Here is a 26,805-nt window from a genome sequence, read left to right on the forward strand (position 1 = left end):
CCAGATTGAGAAACTACAGAGTTTGTTTCGAGTGTTCTCTCACTTCTAGTTCCATGTTTGGTCTCCTCCACCTCCTGAGAGAAACATCTGGATCTTTAGCTACTAAATGCTAACAACCCTCAGATCTTCTTCTTGCATTCACCTTGTACCACCTGCCCGTTTGTCCACCATGGGATCTAAGAGCCTTCAGCCGCTCTTTTATCTGCCGTGTAAAGTGACCTTGAGGGCTCTGACAGGCGCCTATAAATAAAACGTATTAACATTCACTATTCTGTAGCCGTTTGTTAATGAACAGATGTAAACAGAACATCTGTAAACAGAACATCTGTAAACGGAGAACTTCCAGCTGAAACTCAGTATAAACCTCAGTAGATCTGCAGACTCATCTGATGACTCTAACTAATCACGTATATTAACTGTTATGCATTAATTATTTTGAATTTGTGCATAAAAGATCGAGTGGAAATGCTGAACATTCTAAAAAGAAATTGCAACATTTAAAGAAAATGTTGAGTCGGAAAAGTTTGAGTCTGTACAGAAGTTTTTTACCGTGAAGAAAATACAGCACATTATGAATAATTAAATAAACAAAATATTTACGGGAAAGTAAGACACTATTTCTCCTAAATTTGTCTAAGAGTAAATATTTTTGTGACAGATTTTTAGACGTGTATAGTTCTGGCCAATGAACTACAATCGTGAATAAATACATTTCAAACATGCACATTCAAAGAAATAAAAATAAGACAGACAGCACTCTGTGTTGTAGGAGTTTGGTTTAATATCATACTGAAAAATAAATTAACGAAAAATAACTTTAAAATGCAACATAAGACAAAAGAGAGAAAGAAAAATCCAGATTATAAACATTCTTTGCCAGCAGGGGGTGGAATCGCAGTGCTCATGTAAGATTAAATTTACAAATATATTTATAAAAAGGAATTTATTAGACATATCCACAAATCACGAAAGCATTCCTTTACATCCAGGGAGCTGAATCTGGTTCTACCACCTGACCGTCGTTCGTCCAGCTACAAAAAGGTCTAGAAAATTTATATTTATATATGTATAGATTTCATACACATGCCCTGTGCGCGGATGAGGCTGTAAAAAACTAAACTGTACAAAAACAAAAAGCACACGGTGGTGATGTGGATGGAATGATGATGATTAAGTCAAAAAACATGATTCAGCAAAACAAGGTGACGACCTCCGACCCCCATGAGCTGAGGTCAAAGTCAGGATCGAACCTTTCAGTCATAAGATTCACGGATTGTGGCGTTAAAATCTGAAACAGTGACGCCATCTTGACAAAGTGTCGTCGGAAACGAGTGAGAACGAGCATCGACTGGATATTTAGTGTTTTTACTAAAACAACTTCCTGGTGCTTTAAAAACGGAGGAGGTGGTTCAGATGAGGAAGAGGAGGAGGAGGAGGAGGAGGAGGAATGACGAGAGAGGGAACAACACTCGAGTTCAATAATTAAATATTATCTACAGATGAACCGGAGGAAGAAACTAAAAAAAGATTTTACTCTGAAACCCCGGAAGTCAGAACTTTTAAGACCAACAACCAGTTAAACACGGAAATGTTTAAAAGCCAAAATTATCTCACAGGAAAGAAGAAATTGTTCAACATTTTCATAAATAGGCAAAATTATCGCAGTTTCTTCTTGAGATCCGAGGACCGTTATCAGTCTCGTGTTCAGAGCTGGAGCCGCGGAGGAAGGTTAAACCTTTTTGTCCCTAATCTCAGTCGACTGCAGCTCGTACGCAGCGCGCAGGCACGAGCTCGACGTGCGTCTGAACGTCGAGCCCTCGCAAACACAGTGCTGTGAAATCTTTCAGGTAAACACAAAAACATGGAGGTAAATTCTACAAATCATGATCATTTCATGACAAACTGGTCTAAAATAACGGCGTCTCGTCAGCACGACGTCTGCAGCGTCCGTCCAATCAGACGGACGCTGATGAGACGAGTCTGGTTTTAGGGGAAATCTTCGCTTCAGCTCTTTTACTTTCCCAGAATCAGAAACTTTAAATACAAAAACCTTTAGAGTAGCTTCAGACAGTTAAAAAGAAATACTTCAGTCAAAATCTTGTTTGTATGTGAAGTCACTTCCTAATTTATATATTTTTTAATCTTAGTTTTAAGAATATTTGATCAAATTCAAAATGCTTGCTAACGCTCATGTAACACTAATGATTCAACTAAACTGTACTTGATTATATATTTTCAATTTTAGTATTAATATAAAATAAGTGCTGGGCTGAAAAGGGACCACTGCATGGATGAGTTCATCTTCACTGAAGAAGACTGAGATAATAAATATTTGAATGAATACATTTTTTCCACATGCAGTTGAGAATAAAGTGTTTCTAGTCTGTGCAGGTTGGATTAGAGTTTCAGTTTATTAAACTCTAATCCAACCTGCACAAACTCCAGTTTCTGATTTTGGGTGAGAAAGAAAAACGTTCCCTGAAACCAAACCATCCTCGTCGCCCTGGAAACCACGCGTCCGTTTGTCGCCTGCTGAAATGAGTAAAGCTGTAAACTTTGGTTGTGACGCCTCCTCATGACGCCGCCCGGCGACAGGAGGAGGGACTGTGGTCATGCTCTTCATTCGTACATTCACATAAACGGGAATTGTAAAAGTCGACAGGTGAACACACCTGCGATGATGCGACAGATTAATGGCCCCTCCCACAATAACACCTTAACCCCGCCCACTAAATAAATCTGGGTCTACAGCGATCCTGACACCTACAGCCGGCGCGGCGAGGAACCCTCATCTACACTTGGAACAAAAACTGATTCACACGCCGTTTCAAAACTGTGCAGCGGAAGAGAAAGAGAGAGAAAGAGAAAGAGAAAAAGAGAGAGCGAGAGATAGGGGTGGGGGGGGTGAATAAAACATGACCGAAGACGTGAGCTGCTAGTTTTTCTTCTTGACGTTGTTGTTTGAGGCGAGCCGGGGCCGGGGCACCGGGATCAGGCTTCCCAACGGGACTCGACTCCGAGCCACCTCGAAGAGTTTGTAGAAAACCTTGAGGAGAAGGAAAGAGGGAGAAGGTCAGAGCGACCGAACGAGCCGGAGGAGGACGAGGCTCAAAACACATCTGATAACAACTCCAACGGTTTCAGGTTGTATTCCTCTGATTGTAAATAGATGCACAGGCATGTCCCTGAGGTGCTCACCTTCCGTGGAGTCCTCTGGAAGCATTGAGAGAAAATAAAGGACAGAATAAAGGAACAATCAGAAATTCTGTTTAGATTAGTTTCCTGCTGAATATTGGAGATAAACCTAAATGAATCCTGTGTTTACTCTTCATTTCTCTGGTTATAAAACCAACATCCGGGTATTTTTATGTCTAAATCTTTGTCTTTTCTCTTCCTGTTTAACAACCAATCAGAAAGCTTTCTGGAGTCTTTAACTTCCTCCTGGTTACTGTCGACTCTGCCAGAGAGGGGGCGCTGACGCACACTATTGGCTGCTGTAAACGACCAATCAAGGACCACGACAGTTCCACCATAGCTACACGTTTTTACCAGACACACAAATGAGGAATCAAACAGACCCAGATTTCTCATAAAAGAACATGAAAACATAAGTGGAACAACTTCCTCACACTTTGTTAATAAAGTTTAACTGAATCCACCTCTCACCTGTTCCCAGAGGGTTCCAGCAACCTTGTCGATGACTCCTCCCACCTCACGGAACTCTCCTGAGTATTTGACGTAAGCCCAGACACAGAGTGCCGTCAGAGCCACGCCCATCACGAGGTTGCACAGAGCGGCCACAGAGTTGATGCCCACAAACCCCGTGACCAGCGACACCACGTACATGATGAACATGACGGCGAACAGCGTGGCGGGTGTCCGTGCAGCATAGAAGATGTTCTTGCCGTCGTTGTGCTTGCCGAAGTTGGCGTAAGCTTCGTCGAGCTCCGCCTCCAGCTGCTCCTGGTAGCGCCGGCAGAATTCCTCACCGCCCATCTTCTTAACAGAGCGGAAGTGCCGCACCGACGCCTGGCGCAGCTCCACGTGACGGCGCTCCAGCTCCACCGGGGACATGTAGGGTTTATCTCCACCACAGACCTGAGACCAGCACACGAGACAAAGTAATGCAACAATTCAGTTAAACTCTCGCACAACTGGACGTGTGTGAGTGAGAGTGTGTGTGTGTGTGTGTACCTGCTCCATGCTCTTGTTGTACATGTCTTTGGCTCCTGCTACAGCTGCAAGGTTATTGGCCTCAGCTGTTGCCTGGTAACAGATGAGCAGAACGTTAAGAGTCTCATCTGATGGTTGATAATAAAACACTAATAAGACAAAGTTCATACTCTGATTCTCAACTCTAACATTTCAACCATGGTGAGAAATAAACTCGGCAAGAAAAAAAACATTTAAAAAAAAAATCGATTTAGTCAATAAAGCCGTCCGATATGATCCTTTCAGACAGATGAGTATCTGTTTCCTGTGTCGCAGCTGAACGGACCTGCAGCATTGACTTTGGGTGAGGAAGCTCCTCCCCCTGGTAGATCTTCATGTAAGCCTGAAAAACAACAAACGTGAACGATTGTGTTTGGTTATTCAGCTACAATTTATATTTCGAAGTAAAACACGAGTACAAGGTGGCGCTCGGACGGGAACTCACCTTGAAGTAGTGCAGCAGGTCTCTGCAGGTGATCTTCACTCCTCCAATCTCCTTCTCCACCAGGTTCTCTGGCGACAGCAGCGTCGGAACGAGATTCACCAGCTCCTTCTTAAACTCCTCATCGATATCTGAGACACAAACCACACGTTAAACATCCGACTGCTTCGTAACCACCAATGATTCAACCCATTAAACCTGACATTCATAAAAACGTGAGATTCTCCCTTTAGAGCCGTGAACGCCTTTTATATGATCTATAATACGATATGCAGGGAAAGTGAAATCATTATGGGAGATGTAGCTCATTTGTCAGCACTCTTGGGCTACAAACGTTTTTAAAGTAGTGCTGCAGACAATTTGCTTGTGATTGAAGCAGATTACAGAAGAATTTCATTGATTAAAACAAAAGATTCAGACCAAGACAATGTTTCTGAAAACCTGCTGACCAAGAATCAGACATTTGGAGGAGGAAGCACAAGTTTGCTGATTTTAGAGTTTTCTTAAAGTTCATGATCTTTAGTGGAAAGTCAAATTATTAAATGATGTCATGTCTCCATCTGCTTCAGAGGCTGAGAAGTCTGAGTTGGTAATTCTCTCAGCTCCACAGAGAATCGGTTTCAAACGCGCTCGGTCTTTATTTGTTCAAATCGATTAACTTCAGTTTCACCACGGTAACGATTGGCGTCGTACCTCTGAGCCGGCCGTCGAACTGAGGGTTGGTGGCGACCTTGAGGCCGGGGTGAGGCAGCAGGAAGCAGCCAATGTTTGAGAAACAGGAGTGGATGTGTTTCCTAACGTTCTGCAGCTCCTCGTGCTGGTTCTGCTTCACCTGGACACAGACGCTCACGTTAGTTTCACTCGGCTTCGTTAATCTGAGACCGTCTCCATGGACGGATTCTCTCCCTCGTTTGAAGGAGGTCAATGTGTAGTCTGTCACTCCCAAGTACTTTGACATCAGAAGCTTCCCACAGGGCATAAGGCTGATAAACAGCCGGCACTCTGCACTGCCCTCTTCTCACATGAACTACTTTAATGCAGACATTAAACTGCACTTTTCAGCACAGGTCATTTATTGTGATATTTAATAAATGAAGTAGTTCAGGTAAAGTGACAATAACATCACAAGTCAAGTGTGTTTTAATCTACACAACCGTGAAATTAAAAAGCTTTTGAACGGCTCAGTTTTCAGTGAACATGTGGAGCTCTTGGCCACACAGACCCCGGACCAGATTCTGTTAAACTGTGACGTTCACATTGAAGAGAGACTTGCCTGCAGCCGTTTCTCCAGGAAACTCCTTCCTCCGTCCAAACCATACGGATGTTCGTACGGGTAACTCCAGTCTCTGATCAGGAACATCAGAGTCTGAAAACACGTTCAGGTTACTGATTCAGGATCTGGATTCTACGACTTCATCCAGCTTAGAAAACTTACGGAGAAGATAGACTCCAGAAACAATTCTTTTTTATACAACTAAATTTTCTACCCCGTGTCATCTGAATACTCGGACAGCGACCTGCTGCTCATACCTGGAAAGGTTTCTCGTAGACTTCCTCCATAGCGAGTCTCCCATACTCAGTGAAGAGCTGAGGGGACACAGATTCAGATCTAATCAACAATCATCAATGCTCAGCAACACACATCTATAAACTCAGACTGGGTAGAAACAACATGATTTGGTCTATGTGAAAAGAAATGATGTACGTGATCATTTGCATATAGAGCAGGAAGTGAGATCCGATCACAAGTGGTCATGGGAGACAGTCAGGACACATTTCTGTCGAACTATATTAACGTCAGGTGTGAACAGACTTAACGTCGACCACTTGTGATCAGATCTCTCAGGGACAGATGTTAAAACCAGGTCTGAACGGGATCTAATGTGAACATACGTGACCGTTTCCCCGGACATGAACGTGTCTCCTGTGAAGCAGCAGCAGCAGGTTGTCGGGTCCGACTCGGTCAAACAGGAACATGTGAGGAACATCCAGGCGAGGGGCGGAGCCTGTAGAGCAGCAGGAGGCCGGACATGACGTATAAACTCTGCTGTGGAAAGATCAGTGTTGTTGTTTCCAGCTCATCCACACCGGCGTCGGCCCTCAGCACCAAAAGATCTGGAACCTCCTCGTGTTTCCAAGTGGACGTCTTCATCTTCTACGTGTACGGCTCCTCTTCTTCATCCTGAGATCTTTGTGTTCTTCCAGTTTCATGGAAACTTTCCCAACTAAAGGGCTGGCAGGAAAACAGTGTTCTCACATAGAGCCCCTCCAGGACAGTTCAGGAGTACCCAGAGTTCAGTGCAGGTCTGACAGCAGCTTGACAGTGATCCGACTCCTTCTGGTCAAAGAACTGTTTCCATGTGTGAAGTCAACATGTGCAGAACCATGTGGCATCATCAAATCCCGCCCTCACGGTTTGATTGACAGGTGCTCTGACATGCACTGATGAACTGGGCCCAAACATGGAAGAGGATTTCCCACCAGGTTGTTTATTGAGAGCAGTTTCTGCCTCATAAGGCTGCGTTCAGTTTAATCCTGACACAGATCTCGTCAGTCGTGTCTTTAAAAAGAAAACGTACTTTCACAGAACGGCTGAAGTTAATCTGTTGGATTAAAAAAAAAAAGAATTCAGCCGAGAGACTGTTACTGCGACTGGAAAGAAAAAGAAAATGACAGAGTGAAAAAGTCAAAATAAAACTGAACTAAGTAGTTGAGACAAAGTATCTGGAGCAGCAGCAGGTTTAATACAATCTACTGCTTCAACAAATGGACAGTTTTATTAGTTCTCATGATGATACTGGTCCTTCATTAAAGGATAATTCAGATTTTTAACTCAAATCTAAATTAGCAGCAGCTCACTACTGAGCAAGAATAACTGGCAACTGTCAAACAGCAGCTGCAACGTTCAAGTCCGTCTACTAAGCACCGACACGTTCTGATGGTTGTTATAAGAGAGTGACCGGGTTCATGAGCTGCTCTCAGACCTGAACTCCAGAAAACATCCTGAGATTATCCTGAGGTTCTGTATATGACACCAAACCTACGAGTAGGAACTTTTCCTTCAGCCCCCTAGTAAAATGTCCATGAGACAATACAACAGAAGAAATGTGACTCTTTAGGTGAATTTGCAAATGCATCCAGATACTTGTAATACTGTTGTCAAGGCAAAAATAATCATTACGACCGAGTCAGTAGCTTCTTCTGTACCATCTTCCATGAGCTGTAACAACACTGATCTTTCCACAGCAGAATCTATACGTCATGTCCCGCCTCCTGCTGCTCTACAGGCTCCGCCCCTCGCCTGAACGTTCCCACATGTTCCTGTTTGAACGAGTCGGACCCGACAACCTGCTGCTGCTGCTTCACAGGACAAACACTCGTTAAGAGTCAGATGATTTAGTTTCACCACAGTACGTCGCTCAGTAATTTGACTGCACACGTGAGTTGCTGGTTTTCAGCTGCTTACATCAGGTAGTTTGTTGTTAAGTGTTGAGATCCTTCAGTAAATTAAAGTAAACCCATCCTGCAGGCTGATACTGACCTGAAGGTGCTGCAGGTCGTCTTCCTGGACGTTCTGGGACAAGTTGTACACCTAAAACACAAACAAGCATTGACCCGTTGGTGACACCGGGCCTTTATCTCTTTAAAGTATAAGTAGACGCAGCCCGAGTAGTCATGGACATGATTCATTTTTAATAATAGTTGTGAATAATGTGGGTCTTTAGAAACAGCTGACCTGGACAGAGCTGGTCATGGTGCTCAGAGCGAACAGAGTGGCACAGTCTTTAATAGTTGATTGGCTGTCAAATGCCCCCTGTGTGTCGATTAGTAGAACTGCAACCTGCAACAACAAAAGCGCACAGTCATTTCATCAAATCACAAAGTTGACAGTGGCGGCGGCGGCGGCCCGTGAACCAACCTTGCAGCCGTCTGGTTTCTCCACCACAAAAACCTCGCTCCAGGCCAGGATGCCCGTGGTCTCCCCCTCACAGCCGCCACGCCAGGTGAAGCCCGTCAGAGGCTCGTCCTCGCTGCCCACCCAGGAACTGGACTGGGGGGGGGGGAGCAGAGTTTACAACACGGCTCCTGAGCCAGTTTGACATCAGTAATCCGATTGAAAGAAAGATGTCAGATTCAAATCAGTTTACTGCATCATTAGTTTTATACTGTAAGATGGAGGGCAGTTTACACATGAACTTTTCCTTTGGTACAACTTATTTCATATTACAGGGTCAATGTATTGTAATATATATTTTCTAAAAATCTGAACGGATCAAACGTTACTTTCTACCTGATCAAAAGTAATTTGTCACACTGATGAACTTGTACAAACCCCGACTGGTTATGAACAGACCTCGTACATGAAGTATGTTAATCAGCTAAAACATGAATCCTTGTTGCACAGTCCCAGTATACAAAGTGTGCGTGTGTGATTATGTCACACATTAACATGGTCTTTATCTGTGGAATAAGCAGCCCTGCAGCTGGAGGCCTGGCCACAGAGCAGACATTGTGCCGGAGTAAAAGCCTCTTTACTGTGTGATGAAAGGCTGCAGGCTGTTCCTGTGCTTACTGTAGATTAACAAGGAGCAAAGGTTGAGTCACAGAACTCAGTCTAAACTCTCCTCTGCCCCTCGAAACGTTTCAGACAGAACAACTTCTCCTGGGTTGTTTCTCTGCTGCAGCGACAGGAAGTCACCTGGAACAATACCAGTGTCCCCGAGTTCAAATTAAATGGTGGATAACTTGATACAGTGACTTTTATGATTGAAGGCAAGATTGAGAAAGATTCATTCTTCTACAACTTGTCTGAAAACTTCCAGACCTGTAGCTCAGTTGTGTTCCTTATATTTTCAAACCTGCAGAAATCTGTAATTTCAATCAAGGAAAAAGATGCATTTCATTTGGTTGCCTGTTGGTGGCGTCACACCCGCTTTGTTCACGCGTGTTCAAAGTGAGTATTTACCATACACTTTAGATCTCGGTGGTTTTTAACTCAAGGTTGGAAGCGGATAAAGAATTTTAGTCGCCAAACGTCTGGATCTTAAATCAGAGAAACGAGCTGAGCAAACGTTAGCGGCAGCTCGACTCAGCCAATCAGAGAAACAGTTTTAACATGAAGCCGCTTTATTCACTGTTTCTACTGGAGTGAATCAGTGGTTTGTTTTGGAGGAGGAGACGTCTGAGGAGAATTCAGATAAAAACACAATTGAAGTTTTTATGTAACTGAACAGAGACATGCTGTTGTTTCCTCCAGTTTCTTGAGTACCTGCTTGTACATGTATCGCAGCATGAAGTCCAGCAGGAAGGACTTGCCCTTGCGGAATGCTCCAGCCACACAGACGACGACCACATGGAGGTCCTGCACCTCCTCCTGAAGCAGCAGCCTCTCCAGCGCCTCCTCCTGCAGCGTGAACGAGTGCTCCTCCTCGTTAGCCACCACGATCTGAACGGGACGAGCTCTACCCACCTCCAGCAGGTAGTCTTCCTCCTCAGGCATCATCTGGGATGCGTCCGACGGGAACCGGTGGCCACCTGAGGAGGAGAAAGATGTTAAAATCCAGACTAAAAGCTGAGGTCTCAATAACATGTTATCTTAATAAGCATGAGGACAACGGCAAGTTCCTGTTAAACTACACACCACACTTCTGAATAAATCTGTATCCACATCCAGAACCTGGGCTGACACGAACACAGACGGGATCAGACTGGAGCCACGAGCTGGTCGTAAACTCACTTCACACTAGATTTAAGACCAAAGAAACATTGCTGCATTTGACCTAGAACTGGGGATTACTGAGCCTACTTATTCCAGAAGTCTCTGTATGTGGAAGGCACATCTCAAGGAGCTTCACACTTGGTATGTGTTGAGGGAAGTGCAGCGATACAGTCAATTGATCATAAACAGCTTCAGCACAGATGAACCAGGCAGGATGAACAGACTTTCCTTACTTCACTCTACACCATAGCTCTGCCCTAGGGTTGGGCGATAAGTGGAAATCAATTACGGCTGTAAACGATTATGAAAAGAAAGATGGTGTCCTGTGTTTTGTCAGGCCCCATGACGCCCGGGCCCCAATGCCTGCGTGAGCAGCGTGTGACTGCGCCGCAGTTCTGCTGCACGAGGTTCGTGGTACAGCTGTAAGCCGGGTTATGCACTCAACGGCAAAACACTACAGTGGCCCGCTGCTGCTTCAAGATCAGGGCAGACACATTATAGGCATAGGAGCCTTGCACCGTCCATTTGTCCTCCCTCCTCCGTCTCCCGCTGACAATCAGCTACTGAAGTTCACTTTGTGTTTGTAAACTCAAACTTTTGATATGGTCTCATCTCCCAGAGCCAATATGACATGTCCACTGTGCTTAAACACATGACATGTAACTTAGGTTTGATCAGTTCAGTGACAGTGATGCTCATTGGCACGATTAACTTAATAACATTGGCCATGATAGTGATTAATAGTAAAATAACTAAAAGACTAAAGAAGGATGAAGTGATGTGTTGTTTCAGCTTCCCTCTTTGTTTCCTCTTCGTTCTGGAGGAGTGATTTTCCCCTCGGGCAGGTTATGTACAGGACGGAGCGAACACTGAGAGACTGAATTAACCGGATCACTGATCATCTGAAACGCTGCAGTTCAAGCACATCATCATCATCATGGCCCCAAAATGTCTCCCGGCACCTCATTTACATCCTCCCCTGGATGTAAAGGAATGTCAACAATGACGGACTACAGCATCTCGTTTTATTTTAATAAAATAATCCATTTCTGGATAGTGGGAGAAGTGTAGCGGTGTCATCCATCTTTATCACATGGCGTCCACTCCAGCGAGTACCATCACGTCCCATGACCAATCCTCGAAACTGACGCACAGCAAAACCGGCTCCCGAGGGGAAATTCATCCAAAAAGAGTCAAACATGACTTTGAAACATCCAGAGCTGCAGATCAGTGACCATAAGACCTCTGCCTTAAAAGGAGAAGGCTTCGTTAGTCTCTGGGTTGAGCCTGGGGATCAACACTGACTCAAGGCTCTGTCTCTTTACTGTAAACCTGCAGTGATCGTCCTAAAGTTTCCTCTCGCCTGAGTTCCTGTGAAACTTCACTGGCTGGACGCCATCAGGAAACTTCTCAGTGTTTATTGATCCCTGTGAGCTTTGCGTGACCTTCGTTCCAACAGTCAGACGGTAGATAAGACGGAGGCCAAGTCCACGATGAAGGACACACAAAAGGATTCAGTAAAAAGTGTTGCTGTCACAATACAGAGGTTCTACAGATAAGAACCCACACGATCAAATGCATCTATGCAACAGCAGCATTGACCAAATCGTCCTGACGCACTCTGGCGTTTCAGTGGTGCCGATCCAGGCGTCAGTGACATCTTTGTGTTTCTGTTGTCAGGACAACTGCACCTGTAGGAAGTGGTGACGTCAAACCTGATGACTTGTGTTACATGCTGACACACACGAGGATATATTAGTTTCACTGATGTGCAGCCGTGTGGATGTAGACGGAGACTCGCTGCTCAGTTCACATCTGGCAAGAAAAGCGAGGATCATCCACACGGAGGCTCGTGGTGAAAAGATGTTGACGCATCAGATTCAAGAGGGCAGTTGAAAGTGCACAGGAAACATTGATGAGCAGAGAATTGATTGACAGTAGATTATTCAGTCTGAATTATTAGCACAGACAGATGTTCTGCCCAGTTGTTGTTCTGCTGAGCACTAAGAGCACACTTCATATCCAGATCAACATAACGCAAACCTTTTCTCAAACTGTGTCCAGAGTCAGTTAAAACAGCAGCAGTTTCCTTCAGGAAATATTTTCCATCTCTGGTAAGAAAATATAAAAAATAACTCTTGTAACGTCAGAGAAAAAAAAAGCGTGTATATATATATATATATTATATAAATAAAATTGTCAATGATTCCTGAGATGTCGTTTTGACAGTTATTTTTTTTACAGGTTAATCATAAATTCTTGTAATAAGAGTATAAAGAAAACAGAGCCAAATATATAGAACGTGAACGAAGAGAAAACATTTTATGTCATATGTAAACAATACACATCTTTTCTGCATCATTTATTCTATATAATAAGTTATAGTGTCTGTGAAAGGCTCATATCAGCTGATATTTATGAGTCAGGTTCTACAGCGGATCATCAGGTCGTGTTTGACGTATGTAGTTCCCTACATTTCTGTTAACAAACACGACAACGACAGTAAACATGCATATTTTCTTGCTTATCCAACAGGTCCAGCTGGCCTATGGATTCCTGTATTCTCACTTTAAACTACTAACTTAGTCATAACAAAGTTTGAAGAGGGCAAGCCTTAAAACATGAATCTGGATTTTGGAGAACAGTTTTCAGAGATTGTCCGGGTCCGACTCGTTCAAACAGGAACATGTGGGAACATCAGGCGAGGGGCGGAGCCTGTAGAGCAGCAGGGGCGGAGCCTGTAGAGCAGCAGGAGGCAGAGCCTGTAGAGCAGCAGGGGCGGAGCCTGTAGAGCAGCAGGAGGCCGGACATGACGTATAAACTCTGCTGTGGAAAGATCAGTGTTGTTGTTTACAGCTCATCCACACCGGCGTCAGCCCTCAGCACCAAAAGATCTGGAACCTCCTCGTGTTTCCAAGTTGACGTCTCTATCTTCTACGTTACGGCTCCTCTTCTTCATCCTGAGATGTTTGTGTTCTTCCAGCTTCACGTCCGTCACGTGTTAGAAACCTCATCAACACGTCCACTCGCTCTCTGGGAAGCTTCCACACATTGTCCTGCTGTTTCCTCACATGGACTCACTCTGACATGTTACACACATGTTACTAGGAGGCTGCAGGAGAAGATCCAGAACATGTCCAGAGACTCAGACATCCAGAACATGTGAGGAACACGTCCAGACTCCAGCTCATGTCTAAAAGCAACTTGTGTCCTTGAATTAAAAAAGACATTATAGGCAAAATCTCTATTACAAAATCTGCACGATAAATGTCGACGTGCCCCTTTGAAGAAACCCTCATCGTACCCGACTCAGATCAACACGCCTCAGTGAATGTCCGAGTCTAATAGCAATTTTGTCCTCATTCAATGATCAGAATAGAGCTGAACATGTGACTTGGGAATAAGAGGATAACCACACCACGCGTCACATGACTCCTGATGCCTCAGTTTTTGCCCCACTTCGGTGTGAGCACAGTGTGCAGCACTCCTCCCGGGTCAGGTCTCTGCAGCAGCAGCTGAACAGTTGTGACTGAGCTCCTGTTGAACACTCCAGCCCCGACTGGAACTCAGCTTCACACTGTCACAGTAAACTCAGGGTTCCAGTCAGTTTGTAACCCAACACCACAGCAGGTAAAGCCCGGGAGTCCCTCAGATGGGATTAGTCACAAACACAACTGTGGTAAACACCATGACACTCTGCAGCAGGGATTTAGAAACCTGATGCAGCTTCAGGAGAACGAGTCGGTTCTGATCCACCAGGGTGAAGAGGTGAAGATCAAAAACAGTCGTTTAGAATCAAACAGAGTCCCTGTCAATCCCCTCAGCAGGAGACTGAGCATGTTGGAGTGACAGGAGAACCAGAGCTGCCCGGTGGCACTGAGCTGGAGGAGGGAAACGAGGTTTGAGTCATCACATGGGAAGTGGAAGAGGAGCCTTCTGCACCTGTATCTACCGGAACTACAATTAGTCTTAAACGGCTCAATTTCTGTAGAGAACTGTGTTTCACTGAGGAGAAGTTAAGGCTAACAGAAGCTAGCTAACACGTAAAGCCCGTGTCCAGTGAAACCAGCCAATGATCCACTGATGAGTCCGCCTGAGAAGTGACGCTAGCGTGTTGATGCTAGCTAGCTGTGGACAGTGTCTCAGCTGCGCGACACTACGGGACAATAACGAATTAGCTCGAAGAGGCTAGCAGCTGTTAGCAGAGCGCTAACAACAAATACACATTCAGGCGAGCAGCTCGGCTAACAGCTAGCGGCTAACAGTGGGGCTGCTCCGGGACAACACGCCGGGGGCTGAGCCGCCGCTGCCCCGGGGGAGAGTTCCCCCGCTCGGACCCAGACACGACAGAGGAGGGGGTTCGACGGAGCCCAGCTGCCCGCGGTGTCAGTTCAAAAACGTCCGCTCAGTGGACACACAGCGCGGAGGCGGAGGTCACGTATCCAGGGTGTCCCCGCTCCCAGCCCCGCTCCCAGCCCCGCACCCAGCCCCGCACCCTGCCCCGCACCAGCCCCGCTCCTGCCCCGCACCGGCCGCTCCTCCGCCTTCACTCACCCTCCGAGAAGATGCTGTTCTTGTGATTCCGCTGCTTCAGCCTCGTCTCCTCCTCCGCCGCCATCTTTCCTGACCTGCTGCTGCTGGCGGACCGCTCTGACGTCACACGAGCCGCGCGGTCCTAAATACAGTGTCCAGGCCCCGCCCCCTGCTCAGCGAGCCGCTAGCGTCCGCAGCTAATGCTAACGGTTAGCGAACAAGGGCTAAAGAGACTCATATTTTATTATATTATTTAGTTAATTAATGTCTCGTGAAAGAGGAGCAGATTATGTCAAATGTTCTTCTTTCTGAGATTTTGTGTTAAACTGTTAAATTGTTTTGTTTGGTTCTATACTAATATTAAAAGTCTAAACGTTCACTTAGAAAATGTAATATTACTCTAGGTTCATTTCTGTTCCTAGATATTTTCTTTTTGTTGCCGTTAAAATATTTTATGATTTATTTCAACAAATCCAAGCAGATGTTGAATAAATGTTTGTCAAAGATGTTTCGGTCATTTCAGGTCGTTCTTCTCTCTCTGATGTTCAAGTGCTTCTGATCACTTTGGTTTTTATTAGTTATTTGATGATCTAAGAACAGGCTGAGACGTCATGATTGACAGCTGACACTGACTCAGTATTGGTCAAGCTGGTGTATGGGCGGGACCTCAATAACTCGACTCCACCCCACGATCACTACTGCACAGACTGTTATGACATCATAACCACAAGATCAGGGATTTTCCGACAGAGCGTTGCCAGGCGGTCGCCTCCGTCAAAGGTCTGCCCTTCAGACGGCAGCGTTCCTACCTGAGATATTTTTGCTTAATTTCTCGCTAGTATGAGGACGTGGAAACACGTCAGCCATCTTTATTTATAGTCTGGACAAAAACAATTGTATTATTTTATTATTTAAAACATTAAGCTGCTGTTACTCCAGTAACCACGTGCAGCTTGACGTGTACCGGCTCCCTCATTAATCGAGCCTGAATGTCAGAACTTGTTTGAGAAACCTTGTGACTTATCTGTGGAAAATGGATTTGAGTGGAGAGAGTCTGCCCTGATGGAACCGTGTGAGACAGGAGCGAATCAGCGTCTGTCTCACACCGGACGCAGTCCATCGAGGGGACAGGTCCTCACCTCCTTTAGTACATGTTGATAGTCTGGCACATTTTTCTTTTTAAGATGGAGAAGTCATCTCTGACACTGTGGAGGAGGTTCCAACTCATGTCCTGTGTGTTGCCTGGTGTAATCAGATTACAATCTGCCTTCACACGTGGATGTTAAAGTGTGGTTCAGTGTTATCTGATGACGCTCCAGTCACACTGACTCTATTCTACTTTCAGGACTGATAATATGAGCCGCAGATATCATACTTCAGCTGAAACGCACCACAAAGACTTCAACTGTCACTGCATGTACCTTCAACCCAGTCTCAGGCTGGACTGTGATTGGCTAATGTGTGTCACACATCAACACGGCGATGAAAACAGAAGCTGTGTTCTGTTCTCCGGCCACAAGTTCAATTTCATTTCACGCCAGCGACAGATGAGGCTTTGTGCTGCAGAGGAAGATGTTTGTGTGTGTGTCGGATGTTGTGCAGCAGAGCAGAGCCTCCACAGTCGTTCAGACGATTCTGAAATCATTTGATCTCTGAATTATTGATGAAAACACTGAAGCAGCTGCTTAAGTTGATCAGGGATGAAAAGTCAGAGCAGATCATGTTCCTGCTTTTTCTAAATGTGTGCAGCACCTTCGTTCTCCACTTTACTCCTGCACCATATCTCAGCTCAGGGGTCACATCCTTCAGAGGCTGCATGTAAAGACTGATTGCGCCACAAGGCTCCTTCCATCCCTGAGAAACCAAGGTTCCTACAGGTGGATTCTTCCTGGCCCAACCGGTCCCAGGATTCATTGAGCCTCATTGAACATCTGTTTTCAAAGTTCTAGTGACGTCCAATGCTTGAGTATCACACTTCAACTTATTCAACAGCTGACGGTGCCGTGTTAAAAACCCAAGGGGAATAAAAACTTCAGCTCTGTTGCTAGGGAACAGCAATAAGGGCGGGACGAGCTGGTGACAGCAATCTCGAGAATCTTCTGTAAACCAGACTCATTCCTGTTTGACCTTCACGGTCCAAACGGTGCAGCAGCTGAGACACAGCTCTGGTTGTACTAACCCGATCCTGCAGGTCGAGAGGTCAGAGGTCACAGGTCACATGTCACAGGTCACCAGTCAGAGGGCAAAGGTCAAATTGCTGCACACAGACAAGTCTGAGATTTCAGGTGACAACATCCAGACAGGCTGAGCACGGAGTATGGATTCAGATTCAGACTTTTCCTCTGGCGCCACCATGAGGTGATGTTTGCTTAGTGACTTCATATTAGCTGAAAACATGACCGACCGTCAGCCCCCGATGTGCTCAGCTGTCTCAGAGGAAGCAAACCAGGCACCTGTTTGGGCCCAGAGGGAGAAATGGCTCCTGATGGTTCGTCGTACTGACGTGTTTCACTATAACAACAATAAACCTCCTTAAACTTACACAACTTCGAAAGTAAGTTCACAGATTCTATAGGAAACATGAAGTAGTGTCGACAAAACTGGTTTGTGATTGGCTGCCCCTCCCTAATCCTAAAAAACATAACAATAAATATGTAAAAGTTAAAATCACAGACATCTTCATTTATATAATTTATATATTTAAATCATTACATGATGATACAAACAATGGATAAATACATTAACTGATAATCAGTTAAAAATATCTTCTTAATTATTTAGCGCCATTAAGTAAATAATATCTACATAAACATTTACAATTCATGGGATGGTGCTGGATTGAAAAAGAGAAAAATGACAAAAGAGAAAGTTTGGATTGTGGAGACGTCGTCCAGAGGGTTAGGGTCCAGAGTCTGAAACAGATTCACTGAATGTGACGTGTCTGAGGTGAAGCAGCTCGATTTATTAAATCTGCTTAATGACATTTGAACGTGAAAAACAGTTTCAGACTGGTTTCAGTTCCTCCTCTAACTATAAACTGCTGTTGCTGTGCTCTGTTATCACTTTGTCGACAGTGACACAGAAACAAAGTCCACTGAACTGATATCAGAGGTCAAAGGTCACCGAAGCTGAAGCGGTGATTCAGCTGAAACCGCACAAAGCCACTGGGTGAAGGAGGAAGATCTCTGACAGAGGGAAGAGTTTGAAACGTGAAGGATTTCACAATCAGCTCGCGACAGAAACTGACTGAAGACAAACGGAACTGTCACAGAGACACAGAGAGAATAAAACTGTTCCTGATCAAAGAGACAAAACGGACAGAACACCTGAGAGAAGACTCTTGACTCTGGGAAAATCAAACTTTGCAAACTATCCGTCAAGAGAAAAGCTGGACTCAACCGCTGGAAGACAAACCTGTTGTCGTCCTCCTCAAGTACTGAAGGTAAATAACTGCAGCTCTTTTCTTCATTTTCATTCTTATCGATTATTAATTCTCTGAAAAATATTTATGTCTTCATTATTTTAATCTTAGGAATTAGTTTGTTTGACTACTGAAAAAACTGCTTTGACTTAATGTTGTGTTGGTGAGTCCCGAGTTGAGTTCAGCTGCTCAGTCAGTTTCACATCCTCCAGACGAGACCACGTCACATTAAATGTCTTTTAAGTGAGTCTGCGTTATATTATATTATATTATATTATATTATATTATATTATATTATATTATATTATATTATATTATATTATATTATAGTAAAGTATATTATATTATATAATATTATATAATATTATATTATATTATATTATATTATATTATATTATATTATATTATATTATAGTAAAGTATATTATATTATATTATATTATATTATATTATATTATATAATATAATATTATATTATATTATATTATATTATATAATATTATATTATATTATAGTAAAGTATATTATATTATATTATATTATATTATATTATATTATATTATATTATATTATATTAATATATTAATATCTTTATTATACTTGTTGGACAGGACTTCACCTCGTCACCTCATCTGTTCATCATCTGTTCATCAGTAGAAAATGAGAAAGATCAGCTCACCCAAAGACAAGTGAGTTTATTCACTGTGTATTTACATCGTTCTGTTCAAACACAGAAATACATGAAGTTAACTTAGGTTCAGGAGCAGGAGCCTCAAACCTCATCCGTCCTTCCTCATCCCTCAAACCTCATCCCTCCTTCCTCATCCCTCACCCCTCATCCCTCATCCGTCCTTCCTCATCCCTCACCCCTACTTCCTTATCCCTTAACCCTCATCCCTCATCCCTCACCCCTCATCCTCATCCCTCATTCCTCATCCCTCACCCCTACTTCCTTATCCCTTAACCCTCATCCCTCCTTCCTCATCCCTCCTTCCTCCACCCTCACCCTCATCCCTCACCCCTCATCCCTCATCCCTCATCCTCATCCCTCATCCCTCATTCCTCATCCCTCCTTCCTTATCCCTTACCCTCATCCCTCCTTCCTCATCCCTCCTTCCTCATCCCTCATCCCTCCTTCCTCATCCCTCCTTCCTCATCCCTCACCCTCATCCCTCATTCCTCATCCCTACTTCCTTATCCCTTAACCCTCATCCCTCCTTCCTCATCCCTCCTTCCTCATCCCTCACCCCTCATCCCTCATCCCTCACCCTCATCCTCATACCTCATCCCTCATCCCTCATTCCTCATCCCTCATCCTCATCCCTCCTTCCTCATCCCTCATACCTCATCCCTCATCCTCATTCCTCATACCTCATCCGTCATCCTCATTCCTCATCCCTCATCCCTCATCCCTCATACCTCATCCCTCATCCCTCATACCTCATCCGTCATCCTCATCCCTCACCCTCACCCTCACCCCTCACCCCTCATTCCTCATCCCTCCTTCCTCATCCCTCATTCCTCATCCCTCCTTCCTCATCCCTCATTCCTCATCCCTCCTTCCTCATCCCTCACCCCTCATCCCTCATACCTCATCCGTCATCCTCACCCCTCACCCTCATTCCTCATTCCTCATTCCTCATTGCTCATTCCTCATTCCTCATTCCTCCTTCCTCATCCCTCATCCTCACCCTCACCCCTCATTCCTCATTCCTCATCCCTCATCCCTCACCCCTCATCCCTCATACCTCATCCGTCATCCCTCATCCCTCATTCCTCATTCCTCATTCCTCATCCCTCATCCCTCATCCCTCATCCCTCATCCCTCCTTCCTCATCCCTCCTTCCTCATCCCTCCTTCCTCATCCCTCATCCCTCATCCCTTAACCTCATACCTCATCCCTCCTGCAGAGTGTGTTTCTGTGGGTTTGAGATATGATATATTTTTCTATTTTAAGAAGGAGACAGAGGTTTAAGGTTGTTTGACTTTGCCGATGGTTTGTGCTCAACTGAAGTCTGCTGCTTACACAATAAAATGTTACTAAACTTTTATTTTGAAAGGTATTTCGGGGTGTGGTTGATCTTCTTCCTTCTCGGTTTGGGGACACTGTTGCCATGGAACTTCTTCATGACTGCGACCGTGGTATGACATCACTTCCTGTCTGTCCTGTTAATGACCTTGTCACTGATTGACGAGAACGAACAAAGTCAAATTCATTCCTGAGCCCGAGGGGCCAACGTTGAATCATTATTTAATCTGCTGGTGAAACGTAAAAACAGTGAAATTGTTATTCACGTCGATGGTAACTCCTGATGACAAATAAACATTGAGTGAGTTTGTATTTTAACGATGTGTACCTGAAGCGTCTTCTGTGTCTTCAGTACTTCACCAGCCGTCTGAAGGACCCATTGGTCGATTCTTCAGCCAATCAGACAGAGGCGGCAGGTGAACATCGCAGCGTTCTGGAGGCGAAGTTCAACAACGTGATGACGCTGTGCGCCATGCTGCCGCTGCTGCTCTTCACCTGCCTCAACTCCTTCCTGCACACGATGTGAGCCTTGTTCATCCTCCGTGTTTTATTTGGGTTTTGATTATATTTTGTTTGATGTTTGTTGTTTGTTTGTATTTTTTTACTTTGTTTGTTCCACAGTTTTCATTAATATGTAGTTTTACAGTTTTATTTCGTTCCTGAGCTCTCAGTCGATTCTTGATCTTCTTCTTCTCTCGGTTCAGTGTTTCTCAGCGTGTGCGTGTGATGGGCAGTCTGCTCGTCATCATGGTCGTCTTCATCGCCACCGCCATCCTCGTCAAAGTTCCTCTGGAGCCGCTCACCTTCTTCTCCGTTACCATGGTGAAGATCGTCATCATCAACTGTGAGTTTGTTTGTTTACCTGAACTAAACCTGAAGTTACTCGATAAGCACAAATCGTTTTCCTAGTACAGGCCTCAGGGCAGTCTGTTGATCTGCTTGTTTGTTTGTTTGTTTGTTTGTTTGTTTGTTCGGAGCCTTGGGGGCCGTGCTGCAGGGCAGTCTGTTGATCTGCTTGCTTGTTGTTTGTTTGTTTGTTTGTTTGTTTACAGCCTTGGGGCCGTGCTGCAGGGCAGTCTGTTGATCTGTTTGTTTGTTTGTTTGTTTGTTTGTTTACAGCCTTCGGGGCCGTGCTGCAGGGCAGTCTGTTGATCTGTTTGTTTGTTTGTTTGTTTGTTTGTTTGTTACAGCCTTCGGGGCCGTGCTGCAGGGCAGTCTGTTGATCTGTTTGTTTGTTTGTTTGTTTGTTTGTTTGTTTGGAGCCTTCGGGGCCGTGCTGCAGGGCAGTCTGTTGATCTGCTTGTTTGTTTGTTTGTTTGTTTGTTTGTTTGTTTACAGCCTTCGGGGCCATGCTGCAGGGCAGTCTGTTGATCTGTTTGTTTGTTTGTTTGTTTGTTTGTTTGGAGCCTTCGGGCCGTGCTGCAGGGCAGTCTGTTGATCTGCTTGTTTGTTTGTTTGTTTGTTTGTTTGTTTGTTTGTTTGTTTACAGCCTTCGGGGCGTGCTGCAGGGCAGTCTGTTGATCTGCTTGTTTGTTTGTTTGTTTGTTTGTTTGTTTGTTTGTTTACAGCCTTCGGGGCCGTGCTGCAGGGCAGTCTGTTGATCTGCTTGTTTGTTTGTTTGTTTGTTTGTTTGGAGCCTTCGGGGCCGTGCTGCAGGGCAGTCTGTTGATCTGTTTGTTTGTTTGTTTGTTTGTTTGTTTGTTTGTTTGTTTACAGCCTTCGGGGCCGTGCTGCAGGGCAGTCTGTTGATCTGCTTGTTTGTTTGTTTGTTTGTTTGTTTGTTTACAGCCTTCGGGGCCGTGCTGCAGGGCAGTCTGTTGATCTGCTTGTTTGTTTGTTTGTTTGTTTACAGCCTTCGGGGCCGTGCTGCAGGGCAGTCTGTTGATCTGTTTGTTTGTTTGTTTGTTTGTTTACAGCCTTCGGGGCCGTGCTGCAGGGCAGTCTGTTCGGAATGGCCGGTTTGCTGCCAGCTTCGTACACGACTCCGATCATGAGCGGTCAGGGACTCGCTGGAACCTTCGCTGCCTTCGCCATGATCTGCTCCATCGCAAGTCGGACCAATAACTTATCAATAAATTACAGATCAATAGTTTTCCTCTATTCAATAATTATTTTGTTTGTGTTAATGATGTAAAGTGTGATGTCATAACCCCCCTCCCCCTCCTCCCCTGTAGGTGGAGCTGAACTTCATGACGCAGCGTTCGGTTATTTCATCACCGCCTGTGTCGTCATTTCAGTTTCACTCCTCTCATATGTCCTGCTGCCGAAACTGGTAACACACACACACACACACAGGAAGTGAGGTCATAACTAAAGGTTCAGCTTAGATTACATCACATCCCTCTGACACTATTTACCTGTACACACCTGAGTCACATGACAAACTTTATTTCCTGAGAGAGATGAGCTGTGATTGGCTGGCAGATACCTGTGATATCAATTATTATATTGATAATAAAACTGTTTGTGACGCATTTTGATTATTTACTGAACCACTTCAATGTGTGTTGTGGACATGTGTTCGTAATGTTGTGTTGTGAAGTCGTAGTTTACAGATTTACCTTGTGTCATATAATCTAATAATGAGACAAAGATCTACAATCAGCAGCAACTTAAATAACAAGTGACACCTGAGCACATGGCTCCGAGACGCAGCCCGCAGCCAAATCCGACGTTTAAGTTCAACGTAAACAATCTGCAGAAAACGATCGGAAACTCGGAAAATGTCGAGTTTATTACGTGGAGCAGAATTTACACACTGAAACCAACTGAAATAAATAAACAAAACACCAACTTTACATCATGTTTCATGTGAACATGTAGAAACATGTGGACATATTCTCTGTCACGTTTAAGTTTGATCGTTGTGGGAACTTTTATTTCATTACTTTTTCATGTTTGTGTTTCAGGAGTTTTTCCAGTTTTATCAAGAAAAAAACAAGAAACAGAGAAAGGACGACGAGAACTCATTGAATCTGATGAACGAAGGTTCAGATACACTCAACACATCCATGTCACTGTTCACATGTATGTACATGTACATCTTAACACGTGACTCTCCTTCCTCTGCAGACAGGAAACAGGAAGCAGCTTCTGAAACTCAAAACATCTCCATGATGAAAATATTTAAAAAGGTCAAAGACAGAAAAATCTGAATCAATTACAATCATTGTTTATATCGATGATCCATCATCAGATTGATGATGAGTCTGTTTTTATTGTTTAGAATAAACCTTTTTGTTCATGACACTAACACGTCACCGTCATGACCTTTAACCTTCAGCTCTGGCTGGTGGCTCTCTCCGTCTGTTTCACCTTCACCGTCACCATCGGCACATTTCCCGCCATCACGGCCGACACCAGTTCCACGCTGGACATTGGAGACTCCTGGGGTCAGTTCACACGTTGTTGTTTATTGTTGTTGTTGTTGTCAGTTATTTAAAAAACGTTCTCTAACTCAGCGTTTGACCTTTGACCTTTCTGTGGACAGCGTCATACAGGCTTTAATATGATCCCGCCCGGTGCGTTTGTTTTTTAGGCCTGTACTTTATACCTGTCAGCTGTTTCCTGCTCTTTAATCTGTTTGACTGGAGTGGGAGGAGCTTAACAGCTGTCTGCATGTGGGTGAGTTTCAGAGACACCAAACGCACCTACACGTCCCCTGTCTCCATCATACAGTCTGTCCTCTGTGTCTGACCTCTGTCTCCACCCGGTTCATACAGTCTGTCCTCTGTGTCTGACCTCTGTCTCCACCCGGTTCATACAGTCTGTCCTCTGTGTCTGACCTCTGTCTCCACCCGGTTCATACAGTCTGTCCTCTGTGTCTGACCTCTGTCTCCACCCAGTTCATACAGTCTGTCCTCTGTGTCTGACCTCTGTCTCCACCCGGTTCATACAGTCTGTCCTCTTTGTCTGACCTCTGTCTCCACCCGGTTCATACAGTCTGTCCTCTGTGTCTGACCTCTGTCTCCACCCGGTTCATACAGTCTGTCCTCTGTGTCTGACCTCTGTCTCCACCCGGTTCATACAGTCTGTCCTCTTTGTCTGACCTCTGTCTCCACCCGGTTCATACAGTCTGTCCTCTGTGTCTGACCTCTGTCTCCACCCGGGTGAGGACATACAGCCGATACAGTGATTAATGATCACTTGTGTGTTTCCAGCCGAAGAAGGACAGCGTGTTACTTCCCGTGTTGATTGCGTGTCGCGTGGTCTTCGTGCCGCTCTTCATGTTGTGTAACGTTCAGCCTCGACTCCACCTGCCCGTCTACTTCCACCATGACGGCTTCTTCATCGTCTTCATGATCATCTTCGCCTTCAGTAACGGATACCTCGCCAGTCTCTGCATGTGCTACGGTCCAAAGTAAGAATCAATCATGATCAATAATCAATACATTTTGTTTTTAAGTTATTGATTAGATTGGATTTAGCACTATACAGATGTAACCTACAGGGGGCAGCAGATTGTCATCTTCATTAAAGCAATTTTTAACTTTATTTTAAATCTATTCAAAGTTTTATAATAAATATCAAATGAATATCAAATATGCTTTGATAAACTGAACTTTATATAAAATATTCATGTGAGATATTTCTTGTTCTGCAGGAACGTTCTCCCTCATGAAGCAGAAACCGCCGGCGCCATCATGGCGTTCTTTCTGTCTCTGGGTTTGGCTTTAGGCGCCGCTCTGTCCTTCATCTTCAGAGCGCTGGTCTGAAACCTCAATAGGTCAACTTGGATTCGGGTTAGTTTAAAGTTAGGTTAGGGTTGGGTTAAGATTATCCACTTTGAAACACTTTGTTCAGGTTCACCATTACATTTTGAGCAGTTAAATGTTTTTATTCTGTTTTAACTTGAAAATCTACATAAAACTACATTATTATATTTTATACTACATATTGTATTATTGTGACTTTAACATCAGAACATGTCTTTGTTGAAATTGAAGGTCCAGTGTCTTTATTGATGTGATGATCGGATATAAAACCACAACCACCCAGTTCTGGTTCTTTTATTCGTCTTGTCTTTAAAGCACAATGATCCTTGGGAGGTGGGGCCAGTTCAGACTGAGCTCTTATTGGTTACTGAGACGTCACGTAAACAAACTAAACAATACGCACGAGAAGTCGACCCAGAGTTGAACGGGTCGTGTTGGACAACAACAGTTAGTTTAAAAGCAGCACCTTGTCCAGCAGGTGTCCCCCCACAGGAATCCACTCTACAGTCAACAGGAAGTAAGACAATGGTTCAAATCCCACACAAGCTCCACAGCAGTGAAGATCCAGCGTCCAGCACAGGGAGGGCGACTGCTGCAGACACCACTGGGTGGGGGGGGGTCAACAGCAAGGGTAGTTATGGTTGGTACAGAACGTAGACAGTGAATTACACACGTGTTCAAAAAACATGTGTCAGCTTCACTGTTGCTGTTTTTTTAATCTGTTTTTTATTAAAGACGTTCAAAGTAAATTCAGCAGCTGAGTCACTGACAAACGGACCAATCAGAGGAGAGGGCGGAACCACAGGTGTGTCTGCAGGTCACTCAGATTTGGTTCTTTTCACAGCTCCTGGTAAAACGTTCTGCAGCCTGAAAACACAGGAACAACACCATCAGCTGAGAGCCAATCAGCATCCTCACACACATGAACGGTCCAATCAGCTGAGAGCCAATCAGCATCCTCACACATAGATGGTCCAATCAGCTGAGAGCCAATCAGAATCCTCACACACATTAATGGTCCAATCAGCTGAGAGCCAATCAGAATCCTCACACACATTAATGGTCCAATCAGCTGAGAGCCAATCAGCATCCTCACACACATTAATGGTCCAATCAGCTGAGAGCCAATCAGAATCCTCACACACATTAATGGTCCAATCAGCTGCATGTGAACAAACACCACACATGTAAAAATGAACATGATGTAAACAAACAAGTCCTCTCTGTCCAATCGACTCCCTGAAATTCAAAGTGGAAAATGAAACTAAAAACTTGTAATTTATACAATTTAGTATAAATATATATTGACATTAATTATGTCTACATGTTGATTATTACTATTACACATGTTTATATTAATGAACTGACATGTTAGAAATGAATTCAGTGATTAAAGATAAACTCACTTCAGCAGCTTCTCGTCAAACCTGCAGCGAACTGATGTTATGATGTCATCAATTTGTACCTGCACACACACACACACACACACACACACACACACACACACACACACACACACACACACACACACACACACACACACACACACACACACACACACACAGTTGAAATGTTAGTCAGAGAGCTGACAATGAAATAATTGAGGAAACAATTAATGAATCAATCTCTCAATCGATCGATGGATCAATGATCTGATCTGTGAAGAACTGGAACCTTTGAACTTGTTAAACATGAAAGATCAAACCGTTCGTCTGTAGTAACATCAGTGTCTTA

General features: G+C 44.3%; 3 protein-coding genes across 5 annotated transcripts in view; 1 reads left to right on the forward strand and 2 right to left on the reverse strand.

Moving 5' to 3' along the window:
* Window positions 1-757: 757 nt before the first annotated feature.
* LOC118122546 (atlastin-2) lies at window positions 758-15,036 on the reverse strand. 2 transcript variants are annotated; one of them, XM_035179315.2, is made up of 14 exons: window positions 14,928-15,036; window positions 9,924-10,189; window positions 8,574-8,705; window positions 8,391-8,495; window positions 8,196-8,246; window positions 6,185-6,241; window positions 5,928-6,020; window positions 5,348-5,486; window positions 4,658-4,785; window positions 4,499-4,555; window positions 4,195-4,266; window positions 3,667-4,098; window positions 3,199-3,213; window positions 758-3,046 (listed from the first exon to the last, which is right to left on the reverse strand). In XM_035179315.2, the coding sequence occupies exons 1-14, from the start codon at window positions 14,989-14,991 to the stop codon at window positions 2,936-2,938; spliced, it is 1,722 nt and encodes a 573-aa protein (XP_035035206.2). In that variant the 5' UTR covers window positions 14,992-15,036; the 3' UTR covers window positions 758-2,935. The 2 variants fall into 2 exon arrangements, with proteins under 2 accessions (XP_035035206.2, XP_035035216.2); XM_035179325.2 differs by lacking the exon at window positions 3,199-3,213.
* Window positions 15,037-17,983: 2,947 nt separating this feature from the next.
* Window positions 17,984-25,355, forward strand: LOC118114938 (equilibrative nucleoside transporter 1). 2 transcript variants are annotated; one of them, XM_035165708.2, is made up of 13 exons: window positions 17,984-18,348; window positions 18,939-19,016; window positions 20,388-20,469; window positions 20,709-20,878; window positions 21,061-21,200; window positions 22,273-22,407; window positions 22,531-22,628; window positions 23,266-23,344; window positions 23,429-23,490; window positions 23,640-23,748; window positions 23,895-23,980; window positions 24,517-24,716; window positions 24,960-25,355. In XM_035165708.2, the coding sequence occupies exons 2-13, from the start codon at window positions 18,988-18,990 to the stop codon at window positions 25,069-25,071; spliced, it is 1,302 nt and encodes a 433-aa protein (XP_035021599.1). In that variant the 5' UTR covers window positions 17,984-18,348; window positions 18,939-18,987; the 3' UTR covers window positions 25,072-25,355. The 2 variants fall into 2 exon arrangements, with proteins under 2 accessions (XP_035021599.1, XP_035021621.1); XM_035165730.2 differs by lacking the exon at window positions 18,939-19,016.
* A 423-nt stretch (window positions 25,356-25,778) lies between these two features.
* LOC118114949 (reticulon-3) overlaps window positions 25,779-26,805 on the reverse strand; it is a 3,925-nt gene continuing 2,898 nt past the window's right edge. The window contains exons 7-8 of the mRNA XM_035165742.2: window positions 26,478-26,536; window positions 25,779-25,938 (exon numbers count right to left, since the gene is read on the reverse strand). Coding sequence (XP_035021633.1) covers window positions 25,890-25,938; window positions 26,478-26,536 — 108 coding nt within the window. The 3' untranslated portion in view covers window positions 25,779-25,889. The remainder of the gene's footprint in view (window positions 25,939-26,477; window positions 26,537-26,805) is intronic.

This window comes from Hippoglossus stenolepis, chromosome 2 (genome assembly GCF_022539355.2).
Source record: "Hippoglossus stenolepis isolate QCI-W04-F060 chromosome 2, HSTE1.2, whole genome shotgun sequence".
Taxonomy (NCBI): Eukaryota; Metazoa; Chordata; class Actinopteri; order Pleuronectiformes; family Pleuronectidae; genus Hippoglossus; species Hippoglossus stenolepis.